This window comes from Haliotis asinina, chromosome 3 (assembly GCF_037392515.1).
Source record: "Haliotis asinina isolate JCU_RB_2024 chromosome 3, JCU_Hal_asi_v2, whole genome shotgun sequence".
Lineage (NCBI taxonomy): Eukaryota > Metazoa > Mollusca > Gastropoda > Lepetellida > Haliotidae > Haliotis > Haliotis asinina.
In genome coordinates this window covers 83978325-84001934 of record NC_090282.1, presented here as the reverse complement: position 1 = coordinate 84001934, position 23610 = coordinate 83978325, and the positions used below count along the sequence as shown (strand labels likewise).

Genomic DNA, 23610 nt, shown 5'->3' with positions numbered 1-23610 from the left:
CGCACCCTTATGTTACCTGTACATGCATGTATTGTAGAGTTACGAGACTTCTAGATGGGTTACAGACATAATATTTGTGTGTTACCTGTACATGTATGTATTGTAGAACTGAGAGACTTCCAAGTGGATTATAGACAAAACATCCCTGTGTTATGTATGTCATATGTCATATTATACACCAAAATTTTAGATCATTTTGAAGTATTATGTATAATGGAAAAATAATGGATGAATATCCCATTCTGTTATGACATGTATTTAATGATTAAGTTTTCATCTGAAAATATGAGTGAGCTATCATTTCAATGACTGAAGTAACACTTACTCTGAAAGTACTGTTTGTCGCAAACTGTGGTGAGAATCAGTAGATTATCTGCCCTCTTCCTCCTCCTCAGTGGGATGATTCCTACATCTACCTGATAATGGAACACTGCAGCGGTGGGGACTTCTCACACTTCATACGCAAACGTCGTCGTTTACCTGAACATCTGGTGAAAAGGTTTCTGCAGCAACTAGGTATGTTATATTGTCACAACCCGTTGTCACTCTAATTATCAGTGTTTGTTTGTCAGCTAGAGCGTTTTACTTAAGTGGTAAAAATAAAGGACCTTTGTTTCCATAGTAAGCACATAATCCATGATGAGTTTGTCTGTTGTTTTACACCTGACTGAGCAGTATTCCAGCTATTTGTCAGTAGTCTGCAGATATACACAGGTCATGATCTGATTGGAATGCTTTCCTTCATTCATTCCTTCACAGATCAACCAAACCAGAGCTACCCTTCCATCTGCTCATTACACTGTGATATTACTGAAATACTCATTCACTGAAATACTTCCATAACAGGGACCATGCCTAACTCACCGCTCAGCCTTTCAATCACTCATTCACTGGCTCACGCATTCAGTAGTAAGTCAGTGAGTTTGGTTTTACTCAACTTTTAGTAATATTTCAGCAATATAACTAATAACGGCTGGGATACCAGGAATGGCCATTACACATTGTACCCAGTTAGGGAATAAAACCTCTGGTCTTCAGCGTGATGAGCAAACACTTTAACCACTAGGCTACTTTCCACCCACTCATTTAGGAAGGCTCACTAAGGAACCCCATTCAGAAAACCTAGATCCGTCTCTGATGTTTCGTGGCAATTTTTATCTTTCAATCATCTGTCCATCCATCTATCCATCTATCCATATCCTTCAGACATGGCCAAGGCTTGCTGAAACCAGTAAGGGTGTAGTAAATCATATATGAAGCAGTTGCAGATTAAATATGTATATTTCTCTATTTGTCAGTGTTCCAATGTCTGTGTCTCTGTGTATGTGTAACTATGTTGCAGTTCAGTATTGTGTACGACCTGTATCCATCACCTTCCATTTTAATCAGAGATCATTAACTACATGAGCTTTCACATTGAACACATCAGACCGTGAGTTAGCAACACATCAGTCCTGGTTACATGTAATGCATCTTTACCTTTGATGTGGGGTATTGATTTACTTGGTCACTGTGTTGGCTCAATGAAAGACTTAGAGTACAGATGGCATGTAAAGTGCTGTTCGAACAGCTTCACCTGTCTCTTCTTGTCTCATACTAATGTAGGCATTAACTGGATTTATTGGAGAATCTATATCTGAATATGCATCGTATAGCTACACTGCGGCCTTTAACGGTTAATGATTGTGAAATAACTAGATTCTAATTACACCAGGCCACTACACTGGATCTGCTTGTATTATTTATACATCAGTGTAAACTCGCTGATCACTGAAATAACAGAGTGTATTTGTGGTACTGTGATGATGGTAGCACTTCAATTACTTCTGATGTTTACCCTTACAATGGCTGATACAGAATAGTGAGTCATACAGCAAAGCATTAAAGGAACAGTGGAGAAATGCATAGAAAAATAATTTTACCACCGGTATTTCCAGATGATAATACAAGAACGTTGTACATAATGTTGTTGATTATGGTGTGTATAGCGAGTGATAGTTTAGAATAATCTAAATGATAGTTTTGAATAATCTGCCCAGTAACCTTTTATTACTGATATTGTTGATGTTTTCACACATGAACTAAATTCATTATCTTTCTGTTGGTCTCAAACAAGTGAAACTTACAGGATAATGTCAATGATTAAAAGGTAGGCCAGGGGCCATAGTTAGGGTACAGGCTGCTGTTAGAAAAAGAAGTTATTTGACAGTTTTCTTTGGTTGGATTTTAGTTGCCCTTCATACGTTTAGGTATGCATGTTTGTGTGTAAGCAAAGACTGAAACTTGTTATCTAGTGGTAGATGACTAACTCGATATAAAGGACCAAGGAAGGACCAGGGATTCTAACATAGCTCAGTCTAGTCATAGCTACTTAGAAATATGCTAGCATAACACTGCTGTAAATAAATTTTATACAGGCAAGGAAATAATGACTGTCAGGTCAATTTTAAGAGAGGATTCAGTGTGATAAAATATGTTATGTATAATGGTTTATATCTTTCAAAATAAGACAAATGTGAAAGAAAAACAAGAATTTTATTAATCTTGTAATCAGGAGATAAAAGAATATAATATGTAAGTGTGAAATAATCATCTAGCTTCTGATTCTACTTCACTTCAGAGAATTATAAGTTGCAAAGCAATAGGGTGCTGGGAAAGAATGTACTTTTGGTAATTTTGTCAGGAATAAATGTATACAATATATGGGTGAAATATTCTCATCATGCCATGCAGTCAAGGTATGTTGAGATATTGTTACATAGTGCTGTCATCCCTCCTGTCTTCAGCTAGTGCCATGAAGTACCTGTGGAGCAAGAATGTGGCCCATATGGATCTCAAACCCCAGAACATTCTCCTCACATCGGTCACACACCCCACCATCAAGATAGCAGGTATGTGTGGTGTCACAAGCTCCTACCATCAAGATGAATTCTTTCTGGCGAGTTTAATATACACCAATGCATCAAGATTCATGAACTTTGATAATATATGCAGCTTATGTTATGGTCACCCAAACTGCTGGGCAAATTTCACCAAGAATATAAAAATATATATGTGTTTACTACTGGGTCTAGACTTTTTAAGCTCTCTTAGCTCTAAGATAGATGTAAGTAAGTGCCACATATTAACATTAACTTACGACTATCTTAGTGCTAAGAGAGCTTAGGAAATCTAGGCCCTGGTTCTTAGTAATTCACAGATAAACAGTAAAAACTTTCTGAACACTAGACAAGTGGACAGAAAGTTGAATTACAGGAGTAGCAAGCTTGTCTTGTGGTCTCACTACAAACCTTCTTCTTTCAGACTTTGGATTTGCAAAGCACTTATTTGAGGGTGATGCTTTGAATGTAATGAGAGGGTCCCCTCTGTACATGGCACCAGAGATCATCTGTAAAGGCGAATATGATGCACGGGTGGATCTGTGGTCTATAGGTGTTATACTGTATGGTAGGTAGATCAGTGGTCTATACGAGGGCTGGTCAAAAAGTTCAAAGTCTACATAACTTCTAGACTGATGAGTATACAAGTACAACAGATTTTGAGCTCGTCATTACCTTGAATTTTAGAACTAGGTAAGAGTCACTTGCAGCCAGGTCAGGTGAATATTGAGGATAAGGAAGTTCTTCAAAGCCACATTGATATACTGCAGACTTTGCCAATCAAGAGATGTGAGACGAAGCATTGTCATGTAAGATAAGAACTCCAGCCCTCAGTATCTCTCACATTGTACTCGTGTGTATACCCCAGTATGCTTCAATGACCTGTTGCTTTTGAACTAGTTGATCTATTTGAGTAAAATGACAGGAAATGCTCACAAAGTACACTGTCCAACAACATTCATAAGAGAAGTTGGTATCATTAGGTTAGAAGTTATAAAGGCTAATAACAGTTTGACCAGCCCTCGAAGGTGTTATACTGTATGGTGGGTGGATCATGGACTATAGGTGTCATGCTGTATGAGTGAATCTCTGGTCTATAAGTGTTATACTGTAGTATTGTATCTATCTCTGTTGTCTATAAGTGTTATACCAGTGTTCCCGTTCTCCAGTAATTACCGTTTTTTTACCAATAAAAATTGGGATGATTCGGTATTTTCAACTGCCGTCGGTAGCTGCTGCCGGTAAATTTTTTATTGTATTGAGTTGCCTTTTATTGGTAAATTTAATATCACTGCAGTTAAAAACAACGTCTTGGCAATCTAGATATAGACTTGAGCACATACTGCATATGCAGATCAAGCCATGCCATGTGATAGGCTGATACAGACAGTCACACACTGCCACACCCCATTATCTATTTATAGCCATAGCACATGGTAATCATTGCGTGCGTAGTGAAAAATATGGCTTCCAGTAGTAAAAAGGAACAGCATACACTGACAGGGTTCTTTTCGGGAACAAATAAGATGCAAAATAAAAGTCAAACATCTAATCCAGTGGTTAAGGTTATGGAAAAATATGGCGATGTTTTTTTCCAATTGTCACATGTCATAACATGCCTTTTCTTTTATTTTGTCATTTTTACATAATCAGAAAATTATCATAAAAAGATATCTTAAATAGTATCTATAGCTGCCCATTTTCCGTTATCAGAAGCTTTCAACTCGCTAACATGACACAATAGTGGAAATACCTCCATTTTATAAGCTTCGTATGAATAATATGCGAGTTGATTCGCTTGATGGCGGGTATCGTTCGAAAGCTGTGATTATCAACTATATGACTGTACCCTTGCCGATAGTATTTTCACAGTTGTAAGAAGCGATTTTTTTGGATAAAAATTGGTTTCTGATGACGCGTTTTCGACACAGTCTGCTATAGGGATTATGATTGGCCAAAATCAGGCACATGTGTCTGTATTTGGTGGGTGAATCTGTGGTTTATAGTTGTTTGAAACCATGGCTCCTTTGTTTCTGACTGGGGTTTAACTGATCATCAAACCATTTAGACCCCGGGCGAATGTTACTTTGTAAAGAACAAACAAGTAATTTGCAGGAAAGTTTTATTGAGGATAATTTACATCTTTGCAGGATTTGATATTGAGGGAGATCTTAACATCCTTCTGTCAGGACACCCTGCATACTATTTAGCTTAAGCATTCTCAATGTTCTCACAGGTACTTGCTAAATCTTCATAACTGCTTGAATTCGTCCACTCCTATTTGTGAAAATGGAGGCAATGTCACTGTCAACTACATGTGCGTCCATACGGTACATGTGCTCTGACCAAAGTGGTGATATGGATGGGCATGTAGTGATGTCTTCACAACCATGACAGCAAAACATAGTTACAAACAAAATTCAGATAACTCTTTTAGCTTAAATCTTAGGAATAATCTGGAAAGTTCAGACCATCTAAAGCTGGCCATGGTTTAAATAGGTTAAACCACTCGGAACCCATGTCTAACCATTGAAATGCTAAGTAAAATCCCTCGGCACTACGAGCCTCAGGGTTTAACTAAGCATTTCAGCGGTTAAATACGGGGCCCTCATGGTGTATCCTATACGTACTGGATGGTAGGTGGATCTGTGGTCTTTAGGTGTTATACTGTATGGTAGGTAGGTCTGTGGTCTATATGTGTTATACTTTATGGTGTGTACATCTGTGGTCTGAATGCCAGTAGGTGTTTTACTGTATTGTAGATAGATCAGTGGTCTGAGTGTTTTTTACTGTGTGGTAGGTAGATCTGTGGTCTATAGGTGTTATACTGTATGGTAGTTTGACACACCTGTGGTGTATATGTGTTGGTAGGTAGATCTGTGGTTTAACTCATTAAGCCCGACAGCCACTTCACTGCTCAACGCCTGGAACCCTGTGCTGATTGCCTAGCTGGCTGTGGCGAGACTAATTAGGGCTATTCACTCCTGATATCCCTGGCAGGTTTCGGAGATTACAGGAAACTGTCTCGTCATACAAGCAAGTCCTGATTGTTTAATTGTTTAGTTACATTTTAAAGATATAAGTTGAAAGAAAGCAGGTGTGAATACATGTCAAATATGTAACGTTTTACGTAATTTTATTGTACTTTCTCTAGTAGTTCTCGCTTTGGTGGCGTGTACATATGTATTTTCTTAATGCATGTTTGTATTCTTTGTATGTAAGACATACTTAAGCAAATTGCCCCTCTCATATCATTGTGTGAGGTTAAATTGTTCAAAACATCTATGTCCATGGCAGTAAAGAAGAATTTATGTACATGCTGAATAATCTTCTATGAAAGAAGATAAATTTACATTACTAGTGTTTACTGAATATTTTAAGGAGAGTACTAATAAGCTAGTCTATGACTTACATGGCGCAGATTCACAGTTTGTCACTTTGGTTCATCTAGATTTAACGCAGAAAATATACGTTATCATACGAACATACATGTATACATATTGTATAACACTATTCCTTGCACATATATAAGACAAATGGTCATGGGATGGGGCGTCATCAAAGTTCCCGAACAGAACGTTTTGTATCTCCACTGTTCAATAAAGTGGCTGATTTGTTATCTGTGACTAATCATATCATGAGATACTTGTCACCTAGGAAATGACAGGTGATGGGGCATGGGCTAAATTTCTGAAGAGCATGTTTGGTAACTAGACAGCTTGGATACATATTGATTATTGGCTAGATCGTTGACCAATCAATATGCTGGATTTCAGCTTTATTAACTCTAGCTATCATGAAAAAGTTTGTGTATTGTGAATCGTAATAATCGTAAGGATACATGGAATGTACACACAGGACTAACAAGCACTTTGGAGATTTTATTTTTCCTTAAAGCACTCAAAGTGCTCTAATCCAATTATTATTACCCCGGATAACCCAGTTCAGCCATTGAGTAGAGATAGCATTTATTTGCATAAACATTTTATGTGTAACGGGAATGGCTCGACCACAGAAAAGCAAGCATCGTTGAGGCTGTAGTTCGGTTTTATTTCTTTTGTTGACTAATAATACAAGTCTGAAACAATGTGTACAAATATATTAATCTCCGTCAAAATTATCCTTTATCACATCCAAGACATTGCACTTTGTTCAGATAATTGTTCTACCACTAAACAAAAAAAAATAACTCAAATAAATGGATATCACAAAATTAAAGGTTCGGTTACACAAGACTCTTAGAAGTGCAGTTATGAAAAACTTTTGGCATCTTCCAAGCACAGTAACATATCAGCTTGTCTTACCATCTATGGGACAACTTGCATCAACTGACCACATGTTGTGAGGCACCAAAATAATACACCCTCCAAGGACCTAAAATATGTATGCCGTAATTAGAATGGAAATGCTAATTCTCACCAGAACAGTAAACGTACAATCTGTTTGGACTCAAACATTAATCTGAATCAATTGGAAGTGAAATTATCGACACCAACAACTTTAACCCTGAGTCAAAATATACCTCCACCAAATGCATAAATTCAGTTACAATAAATACTCAATGAACCTTTCAACAATTGAACATATTTTTGTAGTTTATTCCTTTTCTGTAAAATCAAATATAACCAACCTAAAATCCACCAAAGTCAATATCCTCTTCCCATGACTTTCAAATCACCTTTCCCACTTGGGAGAAAGACAGCAAGTGAACGAACTTCACACTTTCCAAATGCAACTAAATTCAACATCCAATCAAGATGCTGCAAATCTTCAGCCAATAGAAACCAGGGACAAGACTGCAGGCCTGACCTCATTAGAACTTGGCTAATTTGCATAGGAACTACTTTCGACCCATGACCCAGTGGTTACTTTGAATACATCATGGACTTGTAAAAATGTAAACCTTTTCACTGACAATTGTATTATTGTTTAAGGTGTTCTAAATTGATCCTAAACACATAAACAAGACAAGACATGTTAAAACAGTTTATATTTCCAGCACACTTTTACAATTTGTGTATTTTGTACTTGTTATGTATTTTAACCTTGTTATTAGGTCTTCAGACTGAAAGTCTGGAAGACCTATTGTTATTATCCGATTCTTATTATTATTATTCTTTTTATTTGTACGAATTTTGTACCAGCTCTCCTGACCTAACCACTGGACTGATTTTGATGAAACTTTCAGGGATGATAGCCTATATGCTGAAAGGTATACAATGAAAAAAAAATCCCGACTTCCGGCGTCCGGTAAGGGCAGGTAACCCAAAATGTGATTTTCTTCCACCCTGAATATCTCGGAACCTATAAGAGATAAATTAACCAAATTTTCACACAATGTAGACAACATCATTCTCCATCGACACAAAGCATAGAGGAAGTTGGTTGCCATGATAGACTTTCCGCTATTTTGAAAAAACTGAAATTTTTGCCGATTTTACGTCACAATTACAACGGAAAGAAAAATTGCCCATTTCCAGCCAAAATCAACTCAAGTTTTAACAAAATGCTCGCATCCCGCTGTGGGAGGCAGAAATCTATTTTTAACGCCGCTATGGCACACTCAAATTCAAAATCGAGTTTCCGTTCAACTGCATTACACTGGGTTAAGAATGAATGCTCACAGCAGTACAGGAGCGTGAAGGAAATAGTCGATTGTGTTAAAGTCAGTGAGTTGAGTTTTACGCCGCACTCAGCATTATTCCAGCTAGTGATCAACAACATGAGCATCGATCTGCGCAATGTGGAACCTATTAGTTTGAATATTGCTTTACACCGCACTCAGCAGTATTAGTGGTATGGAAATGTCAGGTTCTAATCTTTGCAGTAGTTTGTATATTGCTTTACGACGCATTCAGCCGTATTCCTGCGTTACATTGGCATAGAAGTGAATGTTCACAGAAATACAGGAGGGTTAAGGAAATAGTCGATTCTGTTACAGTGAGTGAGTTGAATTTTACGCAGCACTCAGTAGATTTCAACCTACATGGCTGTTGTCTCTAATTCATCGAATCTGGACCAAACCATCCAGTGATCAACAGCATGAGCATCGACATGCACAGTTTGGAACCTATTAGTTTGTATATTGTTTTACGCCGTACTCATCAGTATTCTGTTACAGTGAGTGAGTTGAATTTTACGCCGCACTCAGTAGTATTGCACCTACATGGCTGTTGTTTCTAATTGATCGAATCTGGACCAAACAATCCAGTGATCAACAGCATGAGCATCGACATGCACAGTTTGGAACCTATTAGTTTGTATATTGTTTTATGCCGCACTCAGCTGTGTTGGTGTTGTGGAAATGTCAGGCTCTAATCTTTCCAGTAGTTTGTATATTGTTTTACGCTGCACTCAGCAGTATTCTAACTATATGGCTGCGGTCTGTCAATGATCGAGTCTGGACCAGACAATCCAGTGATCAACAGCATGAGCATCAACCTGCGCAATTGGGAACCTATTAGTTTGTATTTTGTTTTACGCCGCACTCAGTAGTATTCCAACTGTATGGCTGCGGTCTGTCAATGATCGAGTCTGGACCAGACAATCCAGTGATCAACATCATGAGCATCAACCTGCGCCATTTGGAACCTATTAGTTTGTATATTGTTTTACGCCGTACTTATCAATAATCAAACTATATGGCTACGGTCTGTCAATGATCGAGTCTGAACCAGACAATCCAGTGATCAACAGCATGAGCATCGACCTGCGCAATTTGTAAACTATGACAGGTCGTACCTACGTTACACTGGGTTAGCAGGTAAATGCTCGAGTCTAGACAAGAGAATCCACTGATCAACGGCATGAGCATCAACCTGCGCAATTTGGAAAATTTAGCATTAGTACCCACTTCTGCTTTTCTAATGATTCTTTAACAGGCGGTAACTCCGTTGTCGTTAGGTCTACAGTCCAAATATTTAGCATTCTGGATATGTCAGAATGAAATCTTTCCAGTTTTATGTATATTTGATTGTCCCTTCCAGTATATTTTTCTGCAGTTTGTGAATTTTGTGTTTGTGTCAGCAGTGTTGACTCAGTGCCAAATGAATGTAAAAATTACTGCAATGGACAGTCCAGCTGGTGTCCAAAGAAACTGTTCAAGTGAAGATAGCCTCGGAAGGTGTATGGAGGAAGTCTGAAGACCGTCAGTATTGCCCTTGAGGCAATCCTAGTGTATTTTGTACTTATCATGTATTTTAACCTTATTATGTATTTTAACCTTATTATGTATTTTGTAATTGTTACACATGCACACTACTTGTACATCAAACATAATGCCTGCTGAACATTTCAATATAATCTGCACATTGTTACAAATGAATATCATAATTCAAGTACATGTATTATAGAATTCAAAAAGTGACACAATCCTGATTTATTATAATGTATACACTTGCAGTTGAATCCCCCAAAATATTTATGAAGATGGGCATGCCTATATTTGTTTTGAATGCAAACGAGGTTCAGAAGATTGATAATGGGTGTGACTCCATAAAACAGCTTGTCCAATGATATAACGGCGCATTAGTTTGTTTTACACTTGTCCTGGACTATAACTGTACCTGGACATGCATTCTGCCAAAAGCTGTTATTTCAAGGTTGAAAGAGGTGTTCAAATATCTCATAAATTTTGTCTGATTGAATGATTATACGCATGTGTATCAATTCCGTAACTGATGTATTATCCTCCTTGATGATGGTACTGATACACGTGATAATTACAGTGGATAAGGTAATTACAAAGATAAAATACAAACGTTTCTTACACAATGCTTATGTAAATTGCATTGAAAAGGCACATTTCAAATCAACATGAAACTTTCAAAAGCTTGAACAAAATGCTTCAGTTACCTTTGTATGGTTTATGTGTAATACACACACACACACACACACACACACACACACACACACACACACACACACACACTATTACAACGAATGAATGATTTAATTTAGGAGAGTGTTTTGTAACCTTGTCACCATTAATTCAATCAGTGTGCAGAAATAGTATTTTAGTATTCACCCCCAGTGACGAGTAACAAACACTTACCTACTGTAACAATATCTCATAATCCCCTTTCTCGGAGACATGTGTTCATTTACCTGTATAAGCCCATGACATTGCTAGCAGTTGTTATCAAAACACTTTAATACTTTTTCTGATTAACACAGAAAGTAACCTCTCTCATATGAAAAGCTAATCTTTGATCAGTACTTCTAAATTGATTGAAATAATAGGTACAGTATGAATTTGAAATCTCGCTGAATCAGAGGTGCCTTCTGCTGCATCCATTGCGTATGAGGTGTGTATGATTTGTGTAACACTATTTTTCGTGCTGCAAATAGCATATGCACACCCAACTTGTGCCAATCACACGCCTGTCACACTTTCCAGTCAAAGGCAGGACTAAAAATTTGTGCAATTCGTTGGCATTCGCTATGAGTTCATTCAGCATACATTGTATCTGTGTTGCATGTACGCTGCTACAGTGAACTGAGCATATTACTATGTATGAACCGCTTAACCCCCACGAAGCACAGCATACTGATACTCACCGATACAAGACAAATGCACTGTTTACTTGTAGTTTAAGATTGGCGTATGCAGTATAGTTTTGTGCATGCCCAAAAGTATCAGGCATACTGATCTGCATGAGAATAATCCTATATCTGGCCCAAGATGCATTTCAGATTATACATGTACAACTAAATGAGTATACTATTCAACATACAACTACTGATGTTTGCTTTTTACATGTATATTAGCGCTGTCATCAATCTCTCACAGACAGAGGATATATCTATGCTTTTTCTTGTTAATGATCATACTTGTATCAGCTAACTGTTATTTGATGTTTCTATGCCTTTATGCACTTCCTACACTTTGTTTCAGAATGTCTCTTTGGGAGAGCCCCCTTTGCCTCACAGAGCTTCAAAGAGTTAGGGAGTAAGATATGGGATGACAAACCAGTAGAGGTGGGTCACAGCTTAACACTTACAAGCAACACAAAACACAACTCTGCAGATTCTGATACCTTCCAGCATGGATTTATAGGTAGAAATTATCAAAAATACGAATTCTGCATATAGTTGAAAAATAACGCAATGAATATAATCCCATGAAGTCGGAGTTCAACAATTCACTAATTTCACCGCATTTGGAGTGACAAGTGGTTTCAACAGCTCTTTGGTTTGGTTTCATTTGGTTTGAACCTTTATGTCTGGATGTTTGACAACTTGTAAACACACACCAAGTGATGCATGCAAGGATCATCACTGTAGTCAAGTTAGAGAACAAGAGATGTTTCTTGGGATTACAAGCATCTTGGGTCTGCAGTCATAAAAATACACAGATTTTTTTTTTCATATCTTGTTTTTGGGGGGTTGGCAGATTTGCAAACCAAGTTTTCATGAAGGTGTTGTATTGGAAATACTATTTTCGTTGTTACAAAATGTTCATCTGGAAAACTGAAATGTTTTAATACACGTCTAAGGAAACACAGAAAACTGTGTTGATTGTAATCAGCAGCCTCAGTGTCTGGTTTATTGACAGCTATGTGTATGCCTGCCCGTCGACTAGTAACAATATGCAATACGCAACTTCAGTCATTGACCTCATGCGTTTTGAACTTAACACATGTTATACACCTTAAACAAGACACATTGATTTATACTTTGTGTACCTGAGCTCTGTCTCTGTGACATAATGTAATTACACAGACAGGCATATGTGATACTTGTACAGATGACATGTTATGATGTCTGTCAACTGGAAACAAACTTCATCCATTTTTTCGCATGACTAGATCGGACAAAAACTGTTGCAAAACAAAGTTTAGCAGTTTCAATTCCTGCTTTGTGGGATTGTATTTGTCGACTAGTTCGAACACAATTACAGAAAAACTTAGCATGTATTTACAAAACCCAACACCTGTATACCATGAACTTATCAGCAAATGAACCAGCCAATAAAATCCTTCATTACGCTTGAGTGCCACTCGCTCTGACATGTGCCTCATTCCCAGGATTGTTGCTCATATATGAATCACTGGATTGTATGAACCAGACTGTTTACATGTCATGGAGATTAAACTTACCTGAGTACAGACAGCATTACACATGAAACAAGTGCGAACTGACTGATTCCTTGTTTCAGCTGCCCTATGGAGTGGACATCACAGAGGAGGCCAGGGACCTCCTTCTACAACTGTTGAAGAGGAACCCAGAGGAGAGAATTACATTCGAAAATTTTTTTGCTCATCCATTTGTGGACATGGCCCATATGCCATCAGATGACAGTCTGAGTCAGGCGGTGAGTGCCATATACAAGTTGTACGGTATGATGAGTGTGATACACAAGTTACACAATGGGGTGAGTGTTATATACAAGGTGTACAGTATGGTGAGTGTCATGCACAAGTTATACCATGGGGTGAGTGTTGTAGTTGTATGGTGTGGTGAGCATTATACCCAATTTATGCCGTGGGGTGAGTGTTATTTACAAGTTATACAGTAAAGTTCACTTATAACGTACACGCTTACAACGAATTGCCGGTTACAACGAACAAATTCAGAAGTCCCGACTGCTTTCCTATATGTTGTTATGAATTAACTACCGTATACACCGAACACTGATAGTACGAATTATCTGTTACAACAAACAAATTGATGGTCCCTCTGTGCTATTTCACGTGTTAATTGACGTGTTTATAACGAACAGTTGATCCGAATCCACTCGCGTGTCATCTCACGTGTCACCAGTTAGCTTGTGAAAACAAACAGGCTTCCTCACAGGGGATCAAGGGGATAATAAAATAAACTTACCTGTGAAATGTTGTCATTTATTTAATCTTGTGAATCTTGTTGACATTGTCAAGGCATAAATAGCGATCTGGGAAGTCTTTCTTTTAAGTCAGCATGGAAGGGCTTGTCACGGAAACGCAAAGCTCTAGATCTTGACACAAAATACCAAATCATCCAAGCTGTAGATGCAGGCGGTAAATCCAAGACTGACATGACAGCAGACTTAGACATACAGATTTCAAGGCCAATCAGTCGTGGTTAGAGAGATTTAAGAAGCAACAAGGGATATGTTCAGCCATGACACACGGAGAAAGCTCGTCTGTTGACACCAAGTCAGTTGATGATTGGCTGACGTCACAGAAGCACGAAATTACCGATTTTGTTAAAGATGCATAATAAAATACATGATCGATGATGAAGTGAATGATCCATGACAATTACATGTTCGTTGGTTTTGTCTTATTTTATTTTCTTTGTGAACATGATCTTGTCTGAAACCAGTGGCGTGGTGACGTTTCTTGATAATTTCCGAATATTCACGAACATTCCCGAATCGCTTAGAATGAACTTTGCTTACAACGAACTGAAAACAACAGTCCCTTTGAGTTCGTTATAAACTAATATTACTGTACCATGGGGTACGTGTGAGCGTTATACACAAGTTATATCAAGGGATGAGTGTTATACTCAAGTTGTACTGTGTGGTGAGTGTTTTACACAAGTTATACCATGGGGTTAGTGCTATGCAGAAGTTATACAAAGGGTGAGTGTTACACACAAGTTATGTTTGGTGAGTGTTATATACAAGTTCTACCATGGGGATAGTGTTATACACAAGTTGTATTATAGGGTGAGTGTTATACACAAGTTATACTATTTCGTGAGTGTTGTACACAAGTTATACCATGGGGTGAGTGTTATACATGAGTTAAACAATGGTGTCAACTGCTGATCTGATGATGCTTTGTGTTGTTCTAGTCTGTCTGTAAAGAGATTTGTAAAATGCATGGAAATGTTCCATATACATTGTTCTTTCATTGACATCACCATTGCTGATTCAGACATACATTATGGTGGATTCTTTGTATGTAGATTGAGCTGGTCACACAGGCTGTGACGAAGGACAATGAACGGAACTACAAGGCTGCTATCAGGTTATACACTGAAGCTCTAGACTTCTTCGTGGCAGCTATACATTGTGAGTAAATGTTCTACAACATCTACAGAAACTGATTATAAGTTAGCAATCATATTTGCTACTGTAGTATTACTCATATGGGTAGATGTTCTCAATGAATAATGCTGAAAGAACATGTACCCCAGTTTTCATGTATTGACATCATCTGACACCAAATCCTTCCTGTACGGTAATTGATGTTAACTAGTACATTGATCTCATCACAAGACAGTAGATCCAATGCAGCATGGACATTGTCAATTCATTCACCCACATTTGCCTATTCAGTCAAGCTGATGAAGAGGGCCTAAGTTGTTTGATGAACCAAATAGATTGATTTTCACAATTTCAGTTTTGTCCTACATATTCTGAATTGTTGACCCAGCAGTAGAAGGCAATACAGAGTTGTGTCCCCTAGTGTTGCCAGGAACCTAAGACCATAGGTTTGAGTCTTACTTCACCTGATGCATATTTGTCAGCACCATGCTGCTGGGTTTCAGTACAGAGATATACTTCTGAGATCTGCATCGCTTTGGACTTTCTTACCCAGCTGACAGGTTATAGCTTGAAAGCTGTTCACAATGGCATTCAATCCCATGGATTCTCTCACTCTGTTGTAGATGAAAAGAACCCCAACAAGAAAGAAACTCTGAGGAAGAAGGTATGTATGAGAGAAGATGCAGCAAGTCTTGAAGGTAGTTTAGAGGGTTGTTTAGGATATGTTAACTCCATGGATATGTAGCTCAGACAAACCCTTCAATTGGAGCTCTGTCAGTATGGGACAGTTGGGAAGCCCAGTGGTTCTAATCCCCACATGGGCACATTGTGTAAAGCTCACATCTGGTGTCCCCTGCCCAGATATTGCTTGAATGATGCAAATCAGTGTTCAGTTCTGTACCTACGTAAAAGTTGTACAGTGACATTCTACTACATACCAAACACTGCTGGGAACTCCAGCGGGAACAGACTAAGACAATGTATCACGTCAGAGTCGGCTCTGTCGAGGTGGCAGACCTCACATACTGTCATACTGTCATTCAGGAATGACAACCCATTCTTTTATGTACCAAGTGTTTTTCATACAAATGTAGCTGTTACCTATTGCACTAATTGCATAGCAATGTCTCAGTTGTAAATGAGGTATCATGGATGGTGTCTAGACCTTGGCTGGATGTTGGTAATCAACCGAGCAGCACCCTTTATTTAATGCATTGATCTATCCCATATATATTTCATAAAGTGATGCTCTTGTTATGGGTTCAGACTCACTTACTCGCTGGCTGCTATCCGATTGCTGGAATGTTGCTGATGCAGTCTTAAGCTGCTACCAAACTTGTGTTCATAACCACTGATGTTCTGCAGGTCAAGGAGTACATGGACAGAGCTGAAGTGTTGAAGACCTTACTGAAGCCCCAGAAGCCTGAGGACATACTCAGCAGATCACTGTCTCTCAACGAATATGAAGAACTCCGTGAGTACAATATGTACCCTCAGCTGTAAAGCCTTGAAATAAGTAAATATAGTTTGTCAGTCAGTGTTTGCACATATTGCACATTAAAGCCTCAAGGCATGGTGATTCCTGGCTCACCACCAAGGCTAGCATCACAAATTACAGAATGTAGGTTACAGTCAAATCCCGATGAGCAGAATCATTGGGGACCAAGTAATAACTTCGACTTACTGATGTATTTGAGACATAGGTATGTCTATGAGGGTAGAAAAAGAAGATAACATTAATGTTTGTTTCTGTGAAGTACTCTTACATTTATTCACAAATTTGCAGTTATCTCCCCAGGATTTATTTTCGGTCCTTGACCAACAGGCAAATTGTAACGCAAATGGGGCTGCACAGCACAGAGAATAAGTCTTCTTACATGTGAGCGAAGTGAGCAAAAGTTGGCAACGTACTTCCCTCGCATCAGATCGTAAAATATTTTTCATGTCAAAACATAATAAAATATCACCACCATCAAACGTACACTCTTACTCCCTCACTGGGGTGTGCTCTCAGATTTCCTACACCATGTTTAATAATTACTCACGTGAAATATGTTTTAGTCAACATTTTAAGCGCCACACGTGGTATTCAGACCATTCTTTGCCTCCATTACCCCTGCTAGCTTCCGGTTGAACGGAGTGACGGATCAAGAATAAGCAGAAATTATAAAGAAATACCATAATGCCTAATTTTATCATGAACTTGTTGGCGTTTATTTGTCATTTCTGTCATCACTATTGTTAGAATTTTTGTAACATTGATCCTACACAAACATGTTTCTGGGATAATGGGCAAATGAAGCAGGGGAGGTAACTGTAAGTATTCCATATGGAATAATTCCTTCCTGTTCCTTCACTCCATTGAACTGAACTGGAAGGGGGAATGGAGGCAAAGAATGGTCTGACATACCATGAGATGCGCTTAAATTGCTGAATAGAAAATATCTCAAGTGAGTAATTGTTCAACATGGGGTTGAAAATGTGAGAGCAAGACCCAGTGAATAAATGGCTTTATGCTTTTGATGGTGGCGTTATTTTGTTTTGATATGAAAAATATTTTTTGAACGGAAGTGAGGATAGTATGTTGCCAACCTTTGCTCGCTTCGCTCACATGTAAGAAGACTGGTCATTTTCTCTATGCTGCACAGCCCCATTTGTGTTACAGTTTGCTTCTGCTTGACCAGAACATTGTAACTCCGTCATGTTATACAGGTCATGAATAGTAATAACCGAAAAGAAAACTCTGTGCTAATTCTTCTGTTCGTGTAAAATCATTAATCTGCCTTTTGAACTCACCTGTCAATGGCAGAAAGGTGTGAGCTGCGCTAGTTTGTTAATTGAATCAGTTAGCTATACCAATTAACTTCTCATTACCTGACTTCAGCTTATATATACAGGATTTCTATTGTTTGAATGTCATGGGACCAAATTTCCTTCTCAAGTCATTGTGTGTATTTATGAGACGAATTCATGTAACCAGGAATGGTCAGGACTGACAGGTACTTCGTGTTATGCATAATATTCGAGATGCCAGCATTTGACTCATCGACATTTGACTGTATTTTCTTTCAGCTTAGAATTATTTAAAACTTAAATGATGAGAAAGTAGACACATTTTATGGATAACAACACCTTTAATGTACTTAAAGCCACAAAAGATCCTTATATTGTTGTCAAATATGTATATGTTGCATGTATATAGAGAGAGTTGATATCTGTAGACTGTGTGGGCTTTCTTTTGTACCTTGTGACATGAAGGTTGTGTGAATCTCTTTCAGATGATCTTTGTGTGGGGAAGCCGGAGCTGCAGGCTGCTCTTCGACTGATCAAAGCTGCAGAATCTGAGGTAGGTTTGTGGCAGTGATGCTATTAACGAATACAGAGCAGGTTCAGGGAATTCAAGTCTATATCCATATTGTCATGCCTTGTTTGATTTATAAGTTTCAGAATATGAGTATTGCCAAAATTTCAACTCTTATTAGAAGATCATGGTGGTGTTGTTGCAGTCAGTTCCAAGCCAATGTCATTGGCCATTGTGTATGTTTATCTTGTGCAAGTAAAATTGTCATTATATTACTATTCATATGTATAATAATGCTGAACACCATTGTGTACCCACCATTACCGTATCTTCCCATAAGATAGACCGCTTAAAACATGGTTTGTTGCATAAGGCCTCAGTAAGTACCCTCGATAATAATGTTATCTGTTAAAAAGACAACATATGGCATTAACTATAGTTTTATTAATTCATTTAATGAATTAACATTTTTAAATTAAGACATATTGCATAAACATATATATGCTGATCAACATGTATTTACTTGTGAATATTATCTAAGACAATAATTTATATAGCTTGGTCTCGTATCAAACATGTCCAAGCGCATGTCCACATTTTCTTCTTTCACCTTATTCTTGGCAGACAGGTAGCCATCTAGAAGTACCTTGGACACACCTTTCTAGAATGGGTTGAATTTTTAGAACATGTACATCTTCGCTTTTTGAAATATATTTTATATGTGAAAAAAATCAACACCAGACTTTATAGTTTATGGAGAATTGGGGCATTTTCCACTCTCGATTAAAGTTCAAGTTAAAGGTCACATGCAACGTAAAACACAACTTTGCAGATTCTGATACCTTTGGTATGCACTTACCGAAACAAATCATCAAAAATGCCAATTCCACCTATAAAGTTAAAAAAAATGTGATAAAAAAGGGCCCACGAAATTGCTGTTCAAACGATTCAATTTTCCCCCAGTGCTGCTTCATTTAGAGGGAGGTAAACCCAAATACAAAATATTGTGCTTTTGATTTGCGATTATATGCTTATAATTTTGTTTATTTGTTTTTTCCTTATCAGCAGTGCATTTTGTATATCATGAATAAGTGATAAGTGTGTTTTAATTATGTTTGATTTTTTGGTTGCATGTGACCTTCAAAGTGATTTCCTATTCATCTAAATTAGTACAGCCTAGTCATAAGTTATCTCATATCATCTCCAAACTTATGTACAATTTGCCAGTTAATAGCAATAATTCTAATTTCATTTTGTAAAATAATGTTAAAGCTAAGTTACAGGAGACAGGAATGTCTTATGTGTGGACCTCTCAATATGCTAGTAATGTTACTTTGTTCAAGAATAATATGCAGTGGACAATCTTGGAATTCAAGTATTAATCAATCATCATGAGGATTTTATTACTCACTGTATATAAATGCACTTATTCCTGAACCTTATCTTAAAGTACCCTTTCGAAGTAAAATTTCACTAGACCCGTGAATTTCTTGGGTCGAATAGGTCTTCAGAAAAGTATGCTTGCCATAAAAGGCGACTAACATGATCTGGCTTTGAGGCTTGCTGACTTGGTTCCCAATTGCGCAGATCAATGCTCATCCTTTTGATCACTGGATTGTCTTGTCCAGACTTCATTATTTACAGACCGCTGCCATATAGCTGAAATATTGCTGAGTGCAACGTAAAACTGAACTGACTCACTCAAATTTCACTAACAAAATTTAGGACAACAAATCATAACTTACCATTAGAAACAATGTGCTGACTGAATATTTTTAAAGAAAACCAACTAATCATTGTAATCAAGTTCACTAATTAAATAGGGGTGGAAAGCATAGCTGAGCTAATTAGTGTCATCACTGATTCTGTCTGATGGGAGGTCTGTCTTTTGGGAGTGAACCACCAAAACATGGGTCAAGTTGGATTTTCACTCAAATTCCTGCAGGGAACACTGCCACACAGACTAGGTTATATCAGGCCATATACCCTTCATGATACAGCTACATCTTCCATAGTTCTGTAGACTTCATTGATATAATAGGGGATCCTGCTGTAATATAGTGTACAAATAATTCTTCCTCCTAATTTGTATTTGATAGGTGATGATCTTTATCTTTATACATGTTATTGATGCAGAGTCCACTTGTCTTTTTAAAAATATAGTTATTTTGCCCTTTCCAGATCAGTGACGAATCACATTTATAGTTCTGCTTGATATTTAACGTACTACAGACTGCTCCTGATGTGACGAGGTTCTGATGTTTTGTTGCAAACAAACCTACAAGAGTTGCCTCCCATGTCTAAACTCTTCACATAAGTATGTTTTGACTTAAATTATGTAAATGAAAGAACATTTCTTTTATCTTTGCAGGCAAACAAAGAAAAGTTTGAGCAGGCCTTACATCATTATGAGCTGGCCCTTGCTCCTCTAGTGAAGTTTCTCCCTGGTGAGTGCCACTGGAAACTGTAATCACTTGAACATCTGGATATATGTATGTAGCTGGTTTGTATATACACTGTATCTTTGACAAGACAGAACAGGGTAAGACAGTACTCATTAGGTATCAAGGTCCTTGTTTTAATGTGAAGACACTGACATCCATAACATTTACTTGTCTGTCTTCAAAACTCCAGTGGTAAATATGTGCAGTGGTGTATAATGCACAGTGCAGGTAACATTGTCAATTTGATACCTGTAGCACCGATAGATAATGGAGGAGCAAGACCATCTTACGGCCTACATTTTTAGTGATTTTATTTGCAGATCACCAACTGTAAATTTGGGAAATTTGCCCCTTTTCCCACAAATAATGATTGCATTTTGCACCTGAAAGATATTTTATGAACATAAATCTGCTATAAATAATGCTGATTCCACTATTAAAAAAAAAAGCAAGATATATCTGCATGGAATTAGTAAAATACATGTGAGTACTATTTTTACGTGTTTTGCCCCATACCTCAAGAGAAAGTGTGGATTTATAAATACTAAACAAAAAATATTTGTTGAAATGATTTATTAGAAGCTACCAAATGAGTTCACCTGTATAATTGCTGTCTCGGTATTGGCTATCTTTCTTTGCAATGATTCATTTCTAAACAGACTAAAAAGTTGACATGTTGGTGTTACAATTATCTTAAGACACAAATATACATAAAAACCCTGCCTAAGCTCTAACAAAAACAGTAATGAACACCTCAAGTTAAAATGTTCACTGCGAGAGCAACTTTAGTGAATATTTATGTGCCTATAACTGATGAACTTAAGTACACGACCATGTGCTCTTAATATTGTTCTCCACCGTTGACAGAGGAACCCAAGGGAAGGAGGAAAGACTTGCTGAAAAAAGAGGTAAGTGAGGGAACAGGTAAAAAAGAGTAAGTGAAAAAAGTGTATACAACTACTGTGTCATTGGGCTTGAGGCTATTAGCTCTTCCCTGTTTAGAAAATCTCTTGATGTATTTTTGCCTGCATTGCTGGCAAATGCAGAAACCTCAAGAAACATTTTGCGTCTATTGTTGTCAGTGGTTCAGCTCAGGAGTGCTGCATGTTTGCTTGTCAAGGTTATTGGAGACCTGCTGTTTCATGGTTTTATACTGAATATGTCACTGTCATGCATCATGTGTGCTTATATCTACCTATTGCTGCAGTTGGTGCTAACTGTGACATAATCAACATTGACTGTTGAAGTTTGTGGGAAGTCATGTGTCTTCTGATGTTAAATTCAGGTCAAGTTCAAGTACAAAGTTTGGCTGAGCCAATGTTTGCTTTTATTGATCAGTCATGAAATTTGTCATGTCAAAAGTTAGATTTCAACCCATTATCATTCTCAGTCATTTCTGAATTATCTGGATGCCCATGATGATATTTACACTATCACAAAATCATAAGACTCATAACCTCTGTAGAAAATGTCAGAATGCACATTTAGCAACTGAAACTTTTGTGGCTTAAATATTTTATGTAATGTCATGCTGCCTCTCATGATATGCTGACATTAATTACACCAATTCAGAATGTAAAACTAAATAAATAATGTCTTGTACAAATGGTTAAATGTTATCAGTTTAATCTGTTTAGAATTATCTCCAGCATCATGGCCGTGGGCGTCATAGTAAATCTCTGAAACCCGCTTCTCTTCTGGCTCAGCTTCCACAATAATCTGACATGACAAGATATCACTGGAGTACTGTTAATAGTGGCATTAAACCCCACTCACTCACTCAAAACCCAGCCACACAATCATCCACTCACTCACTCAGACTCACACACTCACACCCATTTGTGCACTTACTCAGACTCACATCCATTCATGCACTCACTCACACACTCAGACTCACTCACACACTTAGACTCACACTCAGTCTCACATCTATTCATGCACTCGCTCACTCAGACTCACTCAGACTCACATCCATTCATGCACTCACTTACTCACTCACTTAAATAGCGGCATATTTCCTGAGTGTGTCTTCATTGCTCTCATCCCTGTTAGTTGCAACTGCACTGTTGTGAGTTGTAAGGTGTTGAACCAAATCTTAACTATTTTTCCAGTCCAGCTAAACAGTGATTTTTTTCACTGCAGCTGGAGAAATGGATGGGCAAAGCAGAGGAGATCAAGTCATATCTGTCAGTGAAGTCCCTGTCGACGGAGCCAGTCACGAAACAAGATGAAGAGGAGAATGATCAGTATCTAGGTATGGATGTAGGCAATATGTCATGTTCTCTTGTCAACTTGAGGGGTGGTGGGGTAGCCTAGTGGTTAAGACATTTGCTCATCACATCGACGACCAGAGTTTGATTGCCCACATAGGTACAATGTGTTAAACCCATTTCTGGTGTCCCCTGCCAAACTGACTCACTCATTTGTCAACTTGTTAGAATCAGCATAGAGCATATTAGTTGTTTTGTGTCCTAGGAACTGGGAGCTGCACTTGTGTGAGGTCTACTCTACAGGTGACAGTGTCTTTCCAGCATATGGTGAGAGTGCAAGGGGCTGGGAGGCAGTGTGAGGTTGGTGGGAAGGCTGAGTGTGGGTGGGAAGGTGGCTGGTTGTGGTGGGAAGGCTTTGTGGAGGTGGTGGAAAGGCTGGCTGTGGGTGATGGGAAGGCTGTATGTGTGTGTTTGTGATGGGAAGGCCAACTGTGAGTGATGGGAGGCAGTATGTGGATGGTGGGAAGGCTGTGTGGGGGTGGGAAGGTGACTGGTTGTAGTGGCTGTGTGGGGGTGGTGGGAAGGCTGAGTGTGGGTGGGAAGGTGGCTGGTTGTGGTGGGAAGGCTTTGTGGAGGTGGTGGAAAGGCTGGCTGTGTGTGATGGGAAGGCTGTATGTGTGTGTTTGTGATGGGAAGGCCAACTGTGAGTGATGGGAGGCAGTATGTGGATGGTAGGAAGGCTGTGTGGGGGTGGGAAGATGGCTGGTTGTAGTGGTTGTGTGGGGGTGGTGGAATG

General features: G+C 38.3%; 1 protein-coding gene across 3 annotated transcripts in view; it reads left to right on the top strand.

The window, feature by feature from the left end:
* Window positions 1–23610, top strand: part of LOC137278623 (serine/threonine-protein kinase ULK3-like) — a 54277-nt gene that overhangs the window by 8802 nt on the left and 21865 nt on the right. For 2 of the 3 annotated variants that reach the window (XM_067811098.1, XM_067811100.1), the window contains 12 exons: window positions 396–516; window positions 2787–2891; window positions 3304–3447; window positions 11776–11858; window positions 13039–13194; window positions 14778–14883; window positions 15483–15523; window positions 16225–16333; window positions 18138–18205; window positions 20532–20607; window positions 21472–21512; window positions 22747–22858. In XM_067811098.1, coding sequence (XP_067667199.1) covers window positions 396–516; window positions 2787–2891; window positions 3304–3447; window positions 11776–11858; window positions 13039–13194; window positions 14778–14883; window positions 15483–15523; window positions 16225–16333; window positions 18138–18205; window positions 20532–20607; window positions 21472–21512; window positions 22747–22858 — 1162 coding nt within the window. Of the gene's footprint in view, window positions 1–114; window positions 124–395; window positions 517–2786; window positions 2892–3303; window positions 3448–11775; window positions 11859–13038; window positions 13195–14777; window positions 14884–15482; window positions 15524–16224; window positions 16334–18137; window positions 18206–20531; window positions 20608–21471; window positions 21513–22746; window positions 22859–23610 lie in introns of those variants that run through there. The other variant, XM_067811099.1, reaches the window with a different exon arrangement.